At 32.2% G+C, this 20,528-nt stretch overlaps 2 protein-coding genes and 1 long non-coding RNA gene across 3 annotated transcripts; 1 reads left to right on the forward strand and 2 right to left on the reverse strand.

The window, feature by feature from the left end:
- Positions 1–3,099: 3,099 nt before the first annotated feature.
- LOC134276413 (uncharacterized) lies at positions 3,100–4,324 on the reverse strand. The gene is made up of 3 exons (XM_062758670.1): positions 4,205–4,324; positions 3,968–4,109; positions 3,100–3,198 (listed from the first exon to the last, which is right to left on the reverse strand). Exons 1-3 carry the CDS (start codon positions 4,307–4,309, stop codon positions 3,137–3,139), a joined length of 309 nt encoding a protein of 102 aa, XP_062614654.1. The 5' UTR covers positions 4,310–4,324; the 3' UTR covers positions 3,100–3,136.
- Positions 4,325–9,198: 4,874 nt separating this feature from the next.
- On the forward strand, positions 9,199–13,527 carry LOC134276414 (N-acetylneuraminate lyase-like; the record flags this gene model as incomplete). Its single annotated transcript, XM_062758671.1, has 10 exons — positions 9,199–9,275; positions 11,066–11,136; positions 11,241–11,328; positions 11,404–11,458; positions 11,617–11,692; positions 11,800–11,892; positions 11,997–12,142; positions 12,416–12,541; positions 13,030–13,069; positions 13,270–13,527. Coding segments are annotated over 10 exons (918 nt in total), but the record flags the coding sequence as incomplete, so codon positions are not given.
- A 2,259-nt stretch (positions 13,528–15,786) lies between these two features.
- LOC134276415 (uncharacterized) lies at positions 15,787–16,780 on the reverse strand. Its single transcript, XR_009994032.1, has 3 exons — positions 16,543–16,780; positions 16,062–16,166; positions 15,787–15,892 (listed from the first exon to the last, which is right to left on the reverse strand). It is a non-coding gene; the product is annotated as an uncharacterized LOC134276415 (long non-coding RNA).
- Between the last annotated feature and the right edge of the window lie 3,748 nt (positions 16,781–20,528).

Genomic DNA, 20,528 nt, shown 5'->3' on the forward strand with positions numbered 1-20,528 from the left:
CAGCACTCATATTCTTTCAAAGTGTAAAAAAGCAAAACAGTTCTACGAAATAATTAATGTAAATGATATTGAACCCACTGGGAAAACAAGATGGAATGATATTTTTAATTTAGGGGAAAGTGAATGGAAAAGGATTTTTAAACTTCCTTTTAAAATTACAAAAAATAGTAAACTTCAATGGTTTCAATACAGAATTTTAAATAAAATACTAGGTACAAACTCATATCTATGTAAAATTAGGAAAAGAGATGATAACTTGTGTTCTTTCTGTAATATGGAAGAAGAAACAATAATACATATTTTATGGGAGTGTGACAATGTACAGACCTTCCTCAACAGTTTTGAAAGACATTGTGAACAAAGAACAGGGTTGCAACTTTCATTTACAAAGCAAAGTTTTATTTTGGGATTTCTAGTAAAAAACAAAGATATTCATAACCTGATGGCGCTATGGATAAAATATTATATATATACAATGAGATGTTTAGAAAAAAATTAGATGTCAGACTTGCGACTTCACATATTAAATTTTTTTATGAAACTCAAAAATATTTAGCATATAAGAATGGTGACAGAGAGATGTTTGACACCATCTGGAATCTGTGGAATCAAATGTTTTCATGAAATGTTATTAAATGAAAAAAACCTATTTATGTAAAGGAATTTTAAAACATGCCAACTCTCCCTCTCTATCTCTTTCTTTCTTTCTCTCTCTCTCCTCTCTCCCTCTTTCTTTTCTCTCCCTCTATCAAAAAAACCAATCTGTAATATATTAATTTTTGTATTATGAATTGTGAAACAGATTGTGTAAAACAAATAAAGAATTAAAAAAAAAAAATTCTGCATTATTTTTAAGTTCTAACATTAAATCTGAATTTTACAATGCAAATTGAACTATTTTCAATGAAAAAAAACGCGATTAAATTCTATTCAAGTAGAATTAAACTAGGGACTATATTTTGTGGCGGAAGGTTTTTTAGACGAAAATGATCAATTTTTCCTTATTGAACTATAACAGTACTGATTATTTTGAATTCCTATTTTTTCATGCTGGTTGCACACAAAGCTGTTTTTTGCAGTGAAATGTGTTATGCTGGTTCTGAAATATCTATTAAATTATTTTTTATGAATTCTATCAACAAAGTTTGACAAATATGGTATATATAAACTGAAAATCCGGGGGGAAAATGAGCCAATTTTAACGTAAAATTGACACTTTTTTGGTAATATCTGAAAATTTACATCATATACCCCCACTTTTGATGTTCTTTTCTAAATATTCAGGATAACTTTGACCAACTTACTTAAATTCAGAAAAAGTTTAAGACTTTAAAATAATTTTCTTGCTTACTAAATTTTCAATGCCAGAAAAATCACATTTTATTAGTGCAGAAAGGTCAAATAATTGATTATGCGAAGCAATTTGAAACTTTTTCTAAGTCACAATTTTAAAGTGTCTTTTTTTAAACAGACTTAGAGTTCATTTTGTTTCGTGCTTTCATTGTATAAAAATATTGCAGGGGAAACGTCTAAGATGTAATTTTAAATTAAGACACAAATTTCAGTGCAAAAAGGTCATATTAAATGTACTGTAGCGCCAAAAGAAGCATATTGACCCCAATTTTTTGATTTCAATTTTAATTAAACTATGTATGTAGAAACTAAAAATATACTTGACGAAAAAAGTTTAAGACTTTAAATATCAGGATCGAACGTCGTTAAAACTGCTGTGGCTAATAGATGTAAGAGCCATTTGTGACGTCAAATGACGTTACATGGCGTTGCAAAGTTAAATAACGCAAACAAACATTGCGAGGAAAAAATTGACAAATTGATTCTTAACGCACATTACGCTATTTTTTACGTTAATTTTACAGGGTTATAGTTTTTCATTTAACTGAAATAAAACATTTTACATTTTTATGTTCCTAGAGTATTGAAAATGCATATAGATTCTACTGTGTATTCTAACGCGCGGTGACAAGGTTTCGCGTGTGTTATTTAAGAAATAACATATCATTTTTAGAGTTTTATTGGGTTATGACAATAAGTGGGTCACGTGATCAAATTCCCCGAAGGGCGTTATAGTAGATTTGATCACGCACCGACTTCATGTCATACCCAAAGAAACTCTAAAAATGATATCTTATTTCTTATATTTATATTTGACGTTTTTAGTCTTGTTACAAAGAAATAATTTAATTTTGTTTCTATTCTAGTCTCTCATTGGTTGATTTTCAAAAAGGAACGCAAACCATTTCTTGATAACCTGGTTTGGTATGGGGACACACCCCCTTGACAACCAGCTGATTCATCTGTATCTGTGCAATCCCCACATTTCCAGTCCATGGGATTGCATGGAAAATTCCAGATTTAATTACTGTACCTTTAACTTCAAACAGTAGCTCGCTCTTACCTCGTGTAAACAAACATCATGGCTGCTAGATCTGTATATGAGTTATTACGTCCCCTTGTTTCAAATCACTTCCGTTACTAGGGATGTATTATTGAGCGGCAAATTTGAACTCATAAAAAAGCAGCACAATTTTACACCCACAGTTGTTTAATTATTCTAAAATTAAATTATAAGGAATGACTCTAATTCTTGGCAAAATTATTCGATTATAACCTGGTTTGGGTCAGTTTACGCTTTTTTATAATCCGCTTCGCGGATTATAAAAAAGCGTAAACTGACCCAAACCAGGTTATAATCGAATAATTTGGCCAAGAATTAGAGTCATTCCTAAAATATCGGCATAAGGCTATTTAGACTTTGCTTTGGAAATGCAATATAACGTATCTAAGACGTCATGTGACGTCACAGTCAGAACTTTCCAAATTGCTCGTGCAGTTTGCTATCCTTACGCAAGAATGTTTGATCATGTGACCAACTGCATGTCATTGAAAAATGAATTTCAGTTTTATTAGCATTGTTATATAAGGAAAGACATCAGCAAATGTAAATATAGAAATTTGAACGTCTTGGATTTCTAATGGATTTCATAAGGAAAATTACACTGAATGTAAATATATATTTTTGTACAAGCAAAAGTAAGCAGAAGACTTTAAAAAGTAAATAACTGGGAAACAAATCTCATGCAAAATGTAAATATTTATTATCTCTTGAGGTGATGTTTCAACATTTTTCAAAATTTACAGGAGTTTTCAGAAGCTCAGAAGGAGACAGAAATCCGTTTCCTGAAAAAAAAAAACATGATGAAGATAAAATATTTTGATATATTACTGATCAAATCTGCATCACGTCTTTTGAAAGCATCATAAAACAGTCGACAAAAATAAGCCAAATGCTTTTTTAATGAAACTACCTACCGTTGTCTAATACTAAGATAAAATGCCATGATGTCAATAATCTAGCACAATTAATTAATTAAGTATATCTTTTAAGAAGTTTACTGTCATGTTGTAAATTTTGAATTTACCGGGTGGCAGTAAATAAAAAATTTACTAAATTAATTTTTGTATTTACTGCCACCCGGTAAATTCAAAATTTACAACAAGACATTACTTCTATCGTTCTTTTCTAAGTCTATAGAAAGCGCAAACTTGTATAAATTTCTATCCATGGGAACAAATTGTTTATAAAAGTTCTTATATACATTGCAATAAAATTGACCGCATAGAAGGAACATCATTGCAATAATTGATGTGATTTACAGTATTCTACAGATATCATCTGAGAAGACAAGTCTTACGTTTTATAAAGTCTATTTTTAGTAAAATAAGTTTTATTCAATTATTCTCTAAACCGGTATTATTCAGTGCACAAGAGAAAAAAAAGAAAAAGAAATACGGAAAAAGAATTCCTATCCTCTACTAAAAAAAAAAACACTAGTTGAGGGTAGGAAATTTTTTCCGGATTTTTTTTTTTTTTTTTGAGGGGGGGGGATAAAAACTTCAGACTCCAGTCAGTGTAAAGGAGTATCAGCATCTCATTGATAAGACGTACCATCTTTGTCGCCGCTCTTGAATGCTGGTAGGAGTCGTTGATCGTATTTCACCATGTCGAAAAACTCTTGTATATCAATTCTGTAGTCTCCATTTTTATCCCACGCAAAAAAGTTACAAGGCAAGGGATCCATTTTCCCAGTCTTAAAAAAAATCATATATGAATGCAGTGTATCCCTGATTTAAAAAAAATGTCATATAAACAGAAAATCTGACAAAATATGATTACTAATATTACCTTCGTTTTAAATGGTGAAGCAGTAGCCCCTTTCCTCCTGTCTATAGCAGTGGTTTTATCCAAAACACAAAAAGTGATCAGCAAAAATACCAAAAGGAACTTCATTGCCTCTTAACTGAAATACATGCAACATTTTACAATTATAACAGCATTTATACATGACTGAGTAGAACATATAACATATATATAGAATATTTCACATTTTTAAACAAGAAAATTTAAAAGGCTATAAAAATCATCCGTATTTTACATTACCGTATCAAGCGCTAACTAGTGTGCAGTATGTCAAAATAACGTTCATATAATATATCTTTGGGTAAGGTCAATTAATTACTTACCAAATGACACTTTTACATTTTGAGATTTATTATGAACACAGATGTGTGGAAGGAGGAATCAAGCTTTTTTTTTTTTTTTTTTTTTGAAAAAGATTTCCTGATTTACAAAGGCTAGGACATTTGATTTAGTTACAACTGTTGTAGCGGCTTGCAACATATTTATTATCCCCCGCTGAAAGTAGGGATACTAATTTCGATCTGTCTGTCCGTCCGTCTGTCTGTATTTCTGTCTGTCTGTAACAGTTTTGTTTCCAAGCTATATCTCGAGAGGCCTTTCAGCTTTTGCAAAGAAATTTTACCTGAGAAATTCCTTTGGACTAAAGAAGTTACCGGTAATTATTGAATTTGAGGTCCGTCCGTCGGTCCGGCTTATTTCGGTCTGTCAGTTACACTTTCGTTTCCACGCGATATCTCGAGTAGCCTTTGAGGTTCATCGTCGCAAACCACGGCCAAAATGTACGATCCTCTCCCATTCTAGGAGGTACATGTAACGGTAAGCGGACTCCGAACCGTGGCTTGAGGCGATGTTGAGCTTCTGCAATTTAAATGTTTCCAAATTTGGCTGAAAATTACCATCTCATAAACTACTTTAAAATATATTGATAGATCATATGAATGTTGAGTACGGTATTTACCATGGAAACGGTGTCTTTCTGAAAAATTGCAATTTTGGAGAATGTTATTTAAAGAAATGCAGCTACTTCAATAAATGTTACTCAAGAAATAAGAAATATGACATCTAATTTTGAAGCATTGTTGGTATTCAGTCTATAAATATGCTGTGAAATATAAATACAAAAGCAAAAACACTAATCATTCAAAAGTTATGGCCAAGGTTGAATCCAATTTAATTAAAATCTTTGATCCACTCCAACTAGATCGCTTTGAGTAGCAACGACCTTGCATTTGAGAAACTTGAATCACCGCCAAAAAGCTTTCATACAGGGGAAACAGTGTTTCACAGTGTTTTCGACTTACAGGTCCGTTGCCGTGAAATCCTAAAAAAAAAAGTTGCAAGTGCTCACAGTGAAAGTCTCTTAAAGATGTAATATTTCCAATTCTTATTGTTTTCTCTGTGATAAATCATTGAAAGTTAAGCGAGTTGATTTCTTGATAATTCAACCGGAATGTAAATTTCGCCAAGCGAAATGACAGGTTCTAAGAAGGTGTAATATGCATGTAAATCTATGTGTCTGGTGTCAGCGGACAGGGACTTTTGAAATTGGTATGGGAGGCATCGTGAAATTTGGATCTTTTGGACATGTTTCAAAATCTAAATTTACATTTTATTCACAATAAAATGGAAATATAATGAATTGCTGCCCAGTTTGTTGTGAATGCCAGGGACATCAGCGTTAGTTTGGAACGTGAGATAATTTGCATGATGCCCTGGGCCTGGCATACCCAACAAACTAGACAGTATTTACGAAAATGATCAACTTGTAGTCGAAAACACTCAGAATATTACTTTTTGTGCATAAAAGTTGATAAAACATAACTTTGTTATCACATCTATTTGATAATAATTACAAATTTTAAAAAAGCTAGCATAGGTAAAATTGCGTTGTGTGGAAATCAGAGTCCAATTTATAAATCTCGAGAGCTATCTGCCTCGTCATTTTCATCAGATGTTGCAAAAATATTCAGTGACATATGTTAACAAAACAACAATTTATTATTTTTTTTTTTCATAAAATACATTGTATGATCGTATTGCGCTAATCATGAAAATAAATACCATGACTTATAAAGGGGTGGGGAGGGATTCAGACACGTTTTACTAAAGATAACGTTGATTGAAAGTACGCCCCTCCACCCCACCCACTCTTTGTAGAAAAATTATAAGGGTGAAGTAATATGTTTGAGTAAAATAATTTGATACTGAAAGTATTTAACACGATACAGGCTAAAAATCCTTCGTAATTTAAGACTAATAAAAAATCCTCGTATACAATTTAAATGAAAAAAAAAAACATTATCGAATGCAAATAGGAAATTTTACTACACAAAAAAGGAATCATATATACAATGTAAACGGCAAAATATAAGATGCAAACAAACAATTATAGTATATTCAAATCGAAAATCTGAAAATACAAATTGAAATGGAAAATTTCACAATATTAGTAGAAAATTTAAGAATACAAATAAAAACTAGAGGCACTGTGCATGAGCAATTAGCTCAGTAAATGCTACCCCCGCCTCCCATTTGATTATAATGGCAGTGTCCATGTTTTGCTATGGGAAACCCAAAATATGTGTCAGATCAAAAAGTAAAATAGGAGTTTGTCAATGGAAATATGTGTTAAAGATTTTTGTGAAAGTCTCATCAAATTTCATTCAGTGGTATGAGAGGAGTTGCGGATAAGAGATGGATAATAGATAGACAATTTACAAAGAATTAATGAGTTTCCGCAATGTACTAATTTCTGAACCTCTCAGGGGACATGAACTTCATAATTTCACCTTTTAAAGTACATCTTTGATTTTGACCCATTTTCCAGAAAATAAAAGCACAGACCTACTTCATGTTTTTGAACTGTTTCCCAATTTCCAAATTTAGAAATACATTATCTCATTTTCTCTGCATCAAATCTCAAATTTCACATATATTGTAATATTGGGAAAATTGTTGCAGAAGACTTTTTGAAACTGATGATTCACGGGAAACGAAAATAAATCTCAAGGGGTCCTTAATCTCTATCTCATGAGGTAAGAATGAAGTTATTATTAAAATTATTACAGCTGAAATTCACATGTACCTAACCAGTGTCCATTACAGAAGGATATAACGCAGAGCAACTGCTTTAGAATATTTATTTGTTTGGTCACCGTTTGTTTACAAACTATGAAATCTACTGTGCTTAAAGTGTATATTTTTTCAGTTACTTGGGTATCTAGCAAAATAGTTGCACGTTGTTTTCCATAGAAAGTAGGTGAAGATTTGTATTAAGTAATGTACAAGTCTTGCAATTTTACGAATGCAAATCATTGACACTGAAAAAATGATTTTAATTATCTATACAACTGTTTTGGTCGCCATTTTTTCATGAACCTAGTTTTGTTTACCAAACATGTTCAAGGGTTTAACATTTACATGTTCTATTTATAACCATAAGGATTTCCTATTATAAAGATAAGAACCATTGAATATATAAAATCTTTAAGTTTTGCTTGAGGTCTCGATCTGGACTTTCTAAGATGAAAGAAACCTAGCTATAACTACTTTCCGGCAAATCATTTTCAAAGCATTTCATAATATTTGCATGTTCAATTGCAAAAACTGTAAATTGACATAGATTTCCTGTCAAATTTGTTTATTAATTTCATGAAGAACATGTAAATGAATACATAAAGGGTTCGATACATGTCCACTGTATACATTGTAGAATGAGGATTAGACTGTTATCTAAAGTAAGACGGGGTCAGTTTGTGTATCTCAGTTTTACCTGTCGTGGCATACAGACGATTCAAGGAAAAGGGAACAAAGGTACAGCTTTTAGCAATTCTAGATAACTAAAATGTTCGTACAACAGTGCATTGTAGTGTGTTCTATTGATCTGTATTATGGGATTGTAACGTTTATATCTATAAATAGATTAAAACTGTTATATGCACACTAGTATTTACTTCAAAAATGGAGAGAGAAAAAAAATCATAGAAGTGTATAAAATATTAATGCTGTATACATGGTTATTTTTCACATCATGTTAATTTCGCCCTTTCGCTCTTGCAGAAAATTTGCCCCGTTTAACAGTCACAGTTCTGCATAAAACTTTTAATGTGTTTTCTGAATGTGACCAAATTTAAATTCGCCTTTTTATGGGTATGACAAACAGAATCAAGTATTAAATGGGGACAAAATTTTCCCTGTATACAGCTAAGTTCTCTGTGGGGTTTTTTGTGCTTCCGCCCCCCCCCCTTTTTTTTGCTGAAGAAAAACAAAATAAATTTTTTAAAAAATATAGTTTCAATTGCATTATAAGTTATTGCAAATAATGGCTGTAAACTTTAAATAATAAATTTGTTTTGGACAATAGATGTATTAAAACTTTAAATCTTGAGAAAAAACCCACTCAACAGATTTTGAGAAAGCATCCCAAAACTTTAAGTGAAAGCACAAGGCATACATTTGGCCAAATATTAATCAGTTTTAAAAATCTAAAACATTTCCTGGAATTTCCTCTTTTAGGAAAACAAAGATCGAATTTTAAACATATCAATGGGCAAGATTAAATGAAAAGATCCAAAGTTAAACAAAAAAAAAAGACCATATACGTTTATAAAACATATCATATGAATATCTTGTATAGTTTAAAACACACAAATTCTCCAAAATCCTTTTTATAATAAGTTATTCAAAAATACTAGAAACACATTATTTTCATAAGACTTTGGTATTTGCTTCTATTTTAAATATTAAAACATTTCTTTTCTTAAAAAAGTTTCCGAAAGCTTAAAATGATTATGATTTAAAATTTTAGTATTGGAGTTGGTAAAACTAAATTAAACAATCTATTGGTTGTGGGGTTTTTTTCAGACATAAAAATAGAGGATAGAGAACACAATTTTAAGTGAACTTGAGTTTTGTTTTTAAATTTGCAGTACTTAATGACTTAATATACCTAAATGAGAAACTTCGGTTACTAATATGTTCTTCTGTTGCAGATGTTTAAGAATTTTAAGGTTGTTGGATCTGTTGCTGCGCCATTTACTCCCTTTCACAGTAATGGGTAAGAATTAAAGAAAAAATAACGGCTGTGGGCGTCAGTAATTAAATTGGATTCTTCTATCATGTAAAGTAACTAGACCTAGAGGATAAAAAGGAATTAAATTGATTGTTTCATGATTGTATTTTTAAGACATGTTGTGTGTGATATCCAATTAGATTGTGTACAGTGCATTCTTCCTGCTCATGGCATGGTACTGGTGTTGTCCTTTAACGTAGGCTTTTCTTGATGTCAACTGTATCATATACACTCCAGTAATGGAATGTGATTGCACATTCACAAGATTGTACGTTTGAATCGTCTATTGTTTAAAAAAGGTTTAAGAAAAATGAGTAAGAATTCAGCTTGTCCGAAGACAAATCTCTGAACGGAGTTTCCTCAAGAATGCATAAGCATGATGAAACATATAGAGATAACGAACATTATTCAAGATTAAAAGTCCATAAAACAAATGATACAAAATAGAAGCAGAGTAAACACGGAACTCTAAAACATCAGAGGTGAGATCAGGTGCCATGGGGGAGTGAGCATTCCTTGACGAACGGTCACACCCGCCGTGTGCTCCTTGTCATGATCGAGAAATAACGGGAAAATCCGTCGTCAATACAGTGTTTAAACTACGGACTAACAATTAGTTTGAAAAACGTTAGTCAGCATTTGACTCAGTGATAAATTGTATTTGCTGACAAGGTCATTGTATCGACCATGGAACTTACGAAATGATTACTTTAAACGAGACTTCTGAAATTCTTGTTTCATCAACTTGCTTGTCAATAATTTACATCGTTTTAGAAATTGTTCATACGTAGAGAATGTCCTTCCGTATCGAATCAATTGAGAACTCCGTATGCAGCTAGGTGATGAAGGTATGTTGCTGCATAAGTAAGGGAAGTTGACAATGGAAAAGAAACTAGTATAGAGTCATCACGTTTATCATAGAGCTTGGTTGTTAGATTACCATTTACGTTTTTTTTTCAAGTAAAATATCTGACTCTGTGTCAGACTCTGTGGTTTCTTTTATATCAAGCTCACTAGGATATATATCGTATCGACATGAGAATGGAAATTACCATTATTAATTGACAATACGTCGTCAATATACTGGTATCTAAATGTTGAGTTGAAGGCCACAGCAAGTGTTTTCTTCTTTTCACGCTTAAGACTTCGCACAAATTTTGCTTCATATATATACCGGTGTAAAACAGGTCTGCTAATAACTGGGCGCAATTGGTACCAATGGGAATTCCAACAGATTGTTGGAAGACTTTATCTCCATAAACCACGTATATATTGTCAATCAGAAACTCAAGCATCTTTTTCTGTCCACTTCAGAGTACTTGTGTGTACAGTCAGAATGTTTTTAACAAAATAATTTTGCAAATGACAAGGTAAGTAATTGATTTTATTTTGATAATTGATTTTAATTAATTTTATTGAAAAAGCAGCTGTCAATGATATCAACAATCCTTGACTTTAATTTATCGTGGGAAATGGTTGTGTATAAAGTTGAAAAGTAGATAAGTTTTAAGTTTTAGATTTTGGTAAAATCTTGTGATTTCAAATTGTCCAAACTTCCTTGGAATTTTTAAGTATCCACATCTGATTTACACCACTTCTTGAATATATTGTTGCACTGACAGTACTTTTGAAGTTTCTCCTTCACTATTATTAATTTGTAATAAGTTGCCTTTGATATTTCCCCTACGTTATAATAGTTGCAAAATTATAGAAAAAAAGCTAGATCATTATATGATTTCTAAATCTCAAAATAATTTATTGATATAATTTTCAAGAGAAATCAACTATGACAAATTTGGAGAGTATGTGGATTACTTAACAACTCATCATTTTCAATACGCTTTTGGTAAGTAAATTTTATATGATCGTATTGTAGCTACTTTTCTATGTATAAATAATATTAACATAGATGTTACTTATTTGAGAAAACTACTTTATTTATCAATACAGTGAACGGAACGTTAGCGGAAGGAATGTCTATGACGTTAGAAGAAAGGAAAAAAGTAGCCGAGGCGTGGATGAAAGCATCAAAAGGAAAGTATGTATGATACGAACACAACTTTACTTTGATTTATTCTTGAATACAGAATAATTTTGGGATTTTTTATGATAGAGTGAAAATTATTCTGCATGTTGGAACGAGCAATATCAAAGATTCCCAAGAACTAGTAAGTTTTTTGTTTTGCTTTTATCCCAAGAGTTTTCAATATCAAAATAATATCAAAATAAAAACTTTCATTACACATGTGCAACTATGAATATTATATCATATATATATGACATACATTTTGTTTGAGATGAATGATATGCTTACTATTCTATGCAGGCTAGACATGCCAGCTCTATAGGAGTAGAAGCAATAGCATCCCTTTGTCCTTCATTCTTCAAACCAGCCAATGAAGGTTAAGTGCAGTTCACTATTTATAGACATTCAGCATCTCTTTCCTTCTATTTTATTAAAGAGATTTAATTATCAATTAATGACCAATGTCTGTTTTCGTTCATTTAGAAATATTAGTGGACTGTATGTGTGAGATCGCTAGCGCTGCTCCAAATGTACCGTTCTTCTATTATTGCATCAACTTTGTTACGGGAATCTACTGTAAGTAAAAAAGATTACCTTATTTTACAACAGATTGTACCCACAAAATGCAATTAAGCTTCTAATTTCAATTTCTTCAAAAATGGTTTTTTTATTGTTTCCAGTGAGTCCTTCAAAATTTCTCTCGCTGGCTAAAGACAGAATACCGAATTTGGTAGGGCTGAAGCATTCGTCAAGGGAACTACCAAACGCCTATAACTGTACTCTGGTAGATCCTAAATGTTTCCAAGTCTTGATGGGAACAGATTCGGTTAGTAGACCATTTGATAATATATTTAGTTACATCTGTATTCAAACACATGATTATACGTATCATTAAATGACCCTTTTCTTGATTTCTAATTAGCAAACATACATTCAAATTTCACCAAAATACAATACTTTTCATAAACAATGCAGGTCTATTTATTTCTGAATATTATACAAATGTACAGACATGCATGCATTTATTGTCAGCAAGAAATAATGTAACAGTTTCTTGAATTCCTAATAATTCATTATTTAAATATGTATATTTGAACAGCAATTTTTGCCCTACTTCACGCTAGGCATCGACGTTCCTGTGACAGCACCATACATGGGAACATTATTCTACAAATTAAAAAAAGCATATGATTCTGGAGACGTGAAAACAGCAGAAACTATACAAGTTAGTTTTTAGTTAAACTGGTTTTGTAAGAAAATTTTGCATGCCTAAAGTATAAACTCTTTTATCCTAATGTACGCAAAGAAAAATATTAAAACTTCAAACCTATTCAACGGGATAAACTTTCAATTTTTTGTATCAGTTGAGTTACTCTTATTGTTTATTGTATCCATCAGCTCATACAGCAACTTGCTTAGCAAGAGTCATACAATGAAAGCAGAGAGGTGACAGAATACTGTCATGTACATTCCGAAACTTCAAAGGAGTGTTACTTCCGAAATTTACATAATATATGGCTAAAATATCATATAAAAACAAAATATCTTCACTCAACTCAGAAGGGGACAATGAACATTTTTCTTTTTGTGTATTTTCCGTAGGAATGTCAAAAAAGTTAGTTAACTCTATTTTTATTGTTCTCTACAAAAGTTAAAGAATGAAACATTTGTTAGATTATTTTAATTCAGTATTACCTATTCCATTTTTTACAGGCTCGCATATTTGAACTGAATAATATACGTGGAGATTATGGTGAATATTTATATTCCATAAATAAGTCATTCAATAATCTATTAAATATTACGAAAATGATACCAAACACTCAATCCATTGTCATCAAATCTCTTTCTTCAAAATCAAAATTTTGTTTGTCTGGATTGATTATACCTCTAATTCTTTTTAAAAATCAAATATAGTGTCTAGATTGAAAAAAAAAATCTATTTTGAAACAGGAGCTGGAGTAGAGATAGCCAAGGCCATGTTTGGTATCATTAGTGGGATTGACATAGGCCCAGTGAGACTGCCAATCACACGACTTACAGAAGACAAATTCAACATGCTGAAGAAAGATTTGGCAGCCTTTGGTCCTGTAGAATGAAACAACCATTAAGGAGCATTATATTTCCCCTTTTATTCATTATTATTCAGTAACATGCATTTGATTTATATTTACATGTATTTGATTCTATTGATAAATATGCTGATTATAAGATGCAGTGTTTTTTTAATCGTTCTGAAAGTTTCAAGTTATTTTAAGAGCATATATGAAGTTAGTACAAGTGTTTCTGACTTTGAAATTTCAAATGAATAAATCGAATCATAAAATGTTTCTGTAAGTCAGCGTGATTTCGTTAGAATTAAAAAAATTGATTAAATGCGTTTGAAATATTTATTCTTCAAAGAGATAAAAAAAAAATGAAATCAAATAAGTATGAAAAAGGGGCATTTTCTTTTTAATATTTATATTAAATGTATACGTACCCTGACAAATGAGGCCACCTCTAAAACTGCTCTAATTCACATCCCATGACGTATATAAAAACGAAGCCTATTTTGAAAGATATCATTCGCTTTCTTCTCAAATAAACAACCATAAAACTTTTCAATGGAGAGCTATAAATTGTATGCAATTTTTTTTTTATCTCAGGCGGTGTTTTAATGTGTTGCTTTTTGAAATGGAAAGACTTTTCATATTCATGAGATATGTGAACTACAACGCTTCCCTCGGAATAATTACTATGAAAAGCGTCGTTCGTATTTCATGTCCTCATGACTCTTCAGAAAAATCACTTCTTAAAAATTTTACTAAAAAGGACGTTAATGGTAACCTTACGAAGCTTTACGAGAAACGCGATCACTTCCCGTACTTTCTGTAGCAATATACCCTTATCATCTGCATATGGCGTTTATATATTTTAGTTGATTCGATACGCAAAAGCATGTTCTAGTATGAACAAATTTTTAAACGATGCAAATATTAAAACACAAGGTATCAGGTCTCATTTAAGTCATTATTTTGCAAGTTCTATGGTCGATATAATGACCTTGTCAGCAAATATTTACATTTCCAATGTCTTTGTCCTAGATAAAATTACCAATTGTAAATGTAATTGATTTCCTCATGAATGTTTTGGCGCGGATCCAAAAAAACCACGTGCAGGGCGGGACAACACCTAGAGAGAAGCAGGCTTGGAGCCCGTGGATTGGAGGAATCAAAGCATGTAAATATAAGGAATAACTGTCAGATTTTTCGAATTCATGAAGATGATCAATGGATTGGCTTGTGTGATAATTTTATGCATAAACGCCTTCGGCGTTTATGCAAATTATCACACAAGCCAATCCATTGATCACTTCATGAATTCGAAAAATAAGACAGTTATTCCTTAAATACAATCTATCTTTAAGTCAAATGCTGACTGGCGCTTTTCATATTTATTGTTAGGTCATTATTTCAAACTAAATAGGCGACGGAATTTTCCTTTTTTACGATCATGATAAGGAGCATAAGGAGAATGTGAGGGATTGCCAAGGGATATCCACTCCTTCATTGCACCTGAGCCCACCTTTGATGTTTTGGCCTGCTTTTGATTTGTATTGTTTGAATTAAACACCTAATTCTTCATTGGATTGAAGTAGATTAGATGTTTTCCCTCTTTATTTTCAGTCTTAATGTAGAAACATGTATAGTGGAGTATTCCCACTCGAAAACAATAGATTCTCTTTCCCTCTTTATCCAGACATGCTAGTTCTTTTACCTTTCTTCCTAGCTTGCAATTCTTTTTTTCTTTCTGTCATTCTCAATCTGTGTTTTGCAGTCTCTCATTAAATTATGTCGTCAAAACTCAATGATAAATTGAAACTTTAAAAAATTCCAAAGTAAATTAAAAGTTTAAAAGGTGAAAGCACATCCCGTGGGCATTACCTGGGCCCATGAGTTGGTAAATGATTTTTTTTTTGGTTGATAATTTTATTATGTCATAATAACTCTTCCCATATGCAGAGAGGTGTTTCCCAATTTCCGACCAATTTATCCTCAATAAACCAATTTCTCCTTTTTGAAGCAATGGGCGAGTCATTAATATATTATGTAACAATCAGTATACTTGTATTGTTCAAATGAAAGCTCATCATGCAGGTTTCATTCAACCTGAAAATTTTAACAATTTAATGTACTTCCTTGTAATACATAAGGCTGTTTAAAGTTAATTCTACGTTTAACGTCACATCTAAAGTTCAAAACCTATGAGGGAGGGAGGAAAAAAATAAACAAACAAAATTTTCAAACAATTGTGAATTTATTCAAATTAACCTATTCAGTACATTAAAAACATTACAATTTAGTAATATGAGCATTTAATTGATATGACACCTAAGATTAATTTTCCTAGCAGAGTTTTTCCTTAGTATGTAAATCAGTTTGAGTCCTATTGTTAGCAAAAATGCAGTCTAAGACTAAATGTGCAGGAAAGTGGCTTTTAACTAGGCCTCAGTTGTCCTTTGCATTTATATTGCCACACGTCCATGGTACCCTGGAGGCAAATGCTTCTTCTTGTGGAAATAGTTGCTCAATATCTACAATTAAAATTATTGATGACAATATTTAAAACTGTTCATGTTGAAATATCCTCAAATTGAATTATGTCATATTTTTTCTTAGTACTAGATCTACTAGCATTAAGTTTTGAAAGTGTGAATACTAATATTTGGACCATACTGATAGCTGTTAGATTATCTTTAATACCTTGAATTCCACACAAAGGACAGGATTCTTCACGTCTTGGAATACCTCAAACCACTTTCCTTACTCTCCTTTACTTGAAAGGCCCTATCTTCAGTAAGCTTCTCCCTGCTCAAATGGTTAAGACAAGTATAATCTTTTCCAAAAATTGTAGCTATTTGTACTGGTACATGAATTATTAAGAAATCAATTATCTTACTCATTATTGTTCCTTTCGATTTTTACAGAATTTTTTTTTAAATATTAAATAAATTAAATAAGATTTAAATGATGCTTTTCACTGTATATAAATATTGGTTTTTGACACACTTTCCACTCAGTAAAAAAGTTTTTCGATTGTCTCCAAAATACAATGAAAAGTTCAGCCAATAATCACGAACTGAGAGTCTGTCAGTCTGTACATGTGATTCGAAGACTGACAAAATATCAACAAACTAGACTTTGTCATTAACTTCAATCATAAAATCATCTATTTTTTACTTACATTTATGGCCCCAAGCTCTTTAATTCACTAGTTTTCTTTAATAAGACACCAACTGCCTTTACTGCAACTATCAAAGCACATTTTCTGTCACTACGGGAAGCAGAATTTAGTCGCTAATTGTAGAACCAAACCGGAACGGACATACGGAATTCCGAATTGTTTGTTTTTTTCAAAGACGAATTTCTCATAAACCTACGCGCGCGGGTGACGTTAAACATAGTTTTAATTTTAGACAGCCTAAAGATCAAACAAAAAATATCTTAAAAGTTATTAAAAACCAGGGGAGGCCTATGTGATAGGTATTATCTGTCTACCATTTTATTTCCTCAAGCACTACTGTTATACTTATAACCACCCAGGTGTCTGAGTGGTTATAATAAAGAATGTCGATCGATACCTTCTGCTGTTTGGATTTATCAAATACATAACATTTAACACTGTTTAATTTTATAATATAGCTTACGTCATGCAGTTCTAGACGGTTTGGTCCATTGGGTGCTCATTGCAGGATTGACAGAAAAGGTATATCTCTCATAAATGGATCTGCGTAATAAAGCCTCGAGTGTTCTATACTAGAAACACCCGATTGTTCCTTAGTTTAAGCCTATTCATACATGTATTGTAAAAGAAGTTTTGTGTATACTTTTATTGTACTTTTAGTAGGAAAGTGAATAAAAAGGCCTTAATATTGGCATTATAATGCTACAATTTTTCCTACAAAGATGACATTTTTATGTCCAATCATTATCTATACTAATATGTGTCTTGATATCAAGTAGCTATAGTAGCAAAAGGATGCCAATTCAAAAATAGGGATATATAAAATTTTATTATACCTCTACTGATTTTTCACTTTATAAAAGTAAATTGATATATTTTGCCGATTCCCTGAAAATCATCGTAAAAAGACTGATTCCATGCAGAAAGGTGCGCAGTTTGGTGAACTGATGCACATCCTGTGATTCCTTTTAATCAGATGAAAATACAAATATGTTCCAAATTAACATCATGAATATTCATAATGAAGCTCACTTAACTTACATGATATATGTCGGTATAATAAAACAGTTAAAGTATATCTTTGAGGAAGTCGGCAATTCCAGTTCCCTTCGAGTAAGCCTATTTTCTAAAATCCCTGACACATCGGAACTGCGTCCTCAAGGCGATCACACGGCGTCCATAAAAAATGCAAAACGCCGAGGTGATCGCAGTAGAATCTCCTACAGCGCGTTCACAACGCGGCGAGATCTCCACTGAACGCGGACGGATCGCATAGGGTCTCCTAGCACGCCAAGGGAAGGCGATTACTTTGGGCATGCACAAAGTACGCGCCGTGTGATCGAGGTCTGATAAGATCGCAGTAGAAAAGTAGTATGATCGCCGGAGCATCGCGGTGAGATCTCCAACAAGGCAGTGCTAGTTCCGTACGAACGCCGTGAAGACGCACATGATCGCAGCACGAACGCAGTGATCGTAGACTGCGCTTGGAACCACGGAGACGTCGCGGAGTTCTTGGAGATGTCACTGCGTTTCTATCGTGCTCTATGGAACGCCATCACTGCCTTATAGCATAAAACTATGCATTCATTATGTCAATCTATCATAACGTGATGTGAACATATCTTTACGTTATGTCAATTTTTTATGGGGTGATGTAAAAATATCTTTACATCATGTCAATGCTGCATTACATGAAGTAAACACATTCTTCCATTATGTCAGCACTTTATAACTTGAAGTCGGAAGTTCATTATGTGAAGTGAAAATATGTTTACATTGTGTTAAAACTTTATTACGTGAAATGAATGTTTCTTTATATTATTTCATTTCTTTAATATGTGAGGTCAAAATTGCATCACGTCAAGTAAATTGTGTTTTATAATTAAACTTATCATTACATGAAGTCAAAAGTCCATTCCTTTTTGAGAGTGTATGTGTCTATTATGTCAAAGCATTATTACGTGATATGGATTTATCTTTATATTACGGCGAGAGCATCATGATGTGAGGAGAACACATCTTACCTTTATGTCAGTGCTTTATTACGTGGTATAAAAAGTGTAAAACATAATGTGAACATATCTTTATTTTATATCAACACTTTATTACATTATGTCAAAACTCCATTCCGTGATGTGGATATATAATTACGTTATGTCAACTCTTATGTGATTTAAAAAATATCTTTATATTGTGTTAACTCTTTATCATGTTGATTCCAAAAGTTCATTACCTGATGTGAAAATACATTTACATTATCTGAAAGCTGTATATCTAGTATAATAATGAATGTTGACGACTGTATTTTAATGACTGGTAAGAGGGGAGGGGGGGGGGGGGGCGATTGAGTAGGACGAATAATTATAGACACATAATATCAACCCCCCTCTTTTCCCAGACATAACCTTATTTTAGAAAATGTAATGTTCATTGAAAGTACAGCCCCCACCCCCACTTATTGTTGAAGTATAGTCCACTAGGGGTAATGTAGTATAACTGAAAAAAATATATGACTAATCAAAGTCGGACCCCCCTCTCCGAAATAGGATTTTCGGGCTTGGACAAATTTTTTTGGCTTGTCAAGTTTTTTCGGGTAAATTTATAATTTTTTTTTTCTGGCTGACATCCTCTTTCAAATAAATGCTATGTCACGGAATTAGTTACTGTAATTTTTTCAACCATTCCAATACCAGAATTCTGTTATAAAAATCTACCAGTCCCTCATCTAAATCAGTTGAATATGCCTTAATAAGCATGCATGGGTACATATTTGTGGCGCATATGGGTATCAAAAGAAGGGGGACGGTAAGAGTTGGTGACCAAAGGGGGAAAGCAGAAAAACTCTCCGGCAGGCTTTATAGTTTAATAGAAAAAATTTTTCAATATAATTCAGCTAAACTTAATGTGAAAGTAATGCAATGTCCTACAATGTAAAACTAATAAATTTATTAATTTTATGTATATTTTGGTGACTAAAGATGGTAGGGCGGGATTTCTGACCCCCCCCTTCCCAAAGCCGCCAGTGCACGTGTGTTATTCGATCGATGTGTTTACACTTTAAAAAAGGAGAGTTAAAGACTGATAAAAAAAAAACTTATGACAGTGTTCTGAGTAAGATCAGAAGTTTAAGATTTTTATTAAAAAAAAAAAGCAATTCAAAAGAAAAAAAATGCTGCACGACTCATATTTGATTTATTTAATTATCAGATAAAAGTAAACGCCATTGAATTTCGACGCGTGACTTTAATTCACAGTCGCAGTGTTAAGGCTTTGCACATTTCAAGATTGTTAATCATTTTTCGATTAAAGTTTTTATATCATTTAATCGCTGAGAATTTATTTTATGACAGTTTTCTCTCCCGCCATTTTTAGTGCTTTCGGAATGCGGAAAATACGTTATGCTCATATAAAGGCCGAGGATACCCGTGTTCGCATAACGTAATAGTGAATCGACATAATGTAGAAGAGTGCGCACAGTATGACATGAGCTTTTCACATCTGATATGAGATGAAGTAACCTAAGATACATGTATGCTGACAAGATGCTTAGCATTTTTGACACACTGTAAAGACACAATGACATAATGTAATAACGATTTGTCAAAAAGTAAGGGCAAATTCACATCATGAAATTGATTCACGTCGTCATGTAGCTGACTAGCATATTGAAGGCATAAAGTAGTAAAAGAATTGACCACATGTGACAATTTTTTCAGATCATGTAATGAAATTCTGACATCGTATTATAGCGACTTCATATTGAGTTAAAGATAAATTCACATCATGTAATGAACTACTTAGACCAAATAGTAGAGAGTGCACATAATGTAATAATGAGTTGAAAATATATAAAAACATTTTTACACCACGTAAAATTGTTTTGACTTGATGTCATAAAGAGCTGATATAATGCAGTGGAAGACTGGCGCAATGTAATTAAGGTGCGAGTTAATGCCATAAAGACTAAACATAATGTAATTGAAAGT

The sequence above is a fragment of the Saccostrea cucullata genome, unplaced genomic scaffold, assembly GCF_032062105.1.
Source record: "Saccostrea cucullata isolate Sc308-1 unplaced genomic scaffold, CSIRO_AGI_Scuc_v1 ctg349, whole genome shotgun sequence".
Classification (NCBI taxonomy): Eukaryota; Metazoa; Mollusca; class Bivalvia; order Ostreida; family Ostreidae; genus Saccostrea; species Saccostrea cuccullata.

Excerpts from the sequence above, each read along its gene's own strand:
- LOC134276413 (XM_062758670.1), bottom strand. The coding sequence starts at position 4,309 with ATGAAGTTCCTTTTGGTATTTTTGCTGATCACTTTTTGTGTTTTGGAT. Across the intron at positions 4,110-4,204 it reads CTTCACCATTTAAAACGAAG|ACTGGGAAAATGGATCCCTT; the intron begins GTAATATTAGTA and ends ATTTTTTTTAAG. Across the intron at positions 3,199-3,967 it reads CAAGAGCGGCGACAAAGATG|GAAACGGATTTCTGTCTCCT; the intron begins GTACGTCTTATC and ends TTTTTTTTTCAG.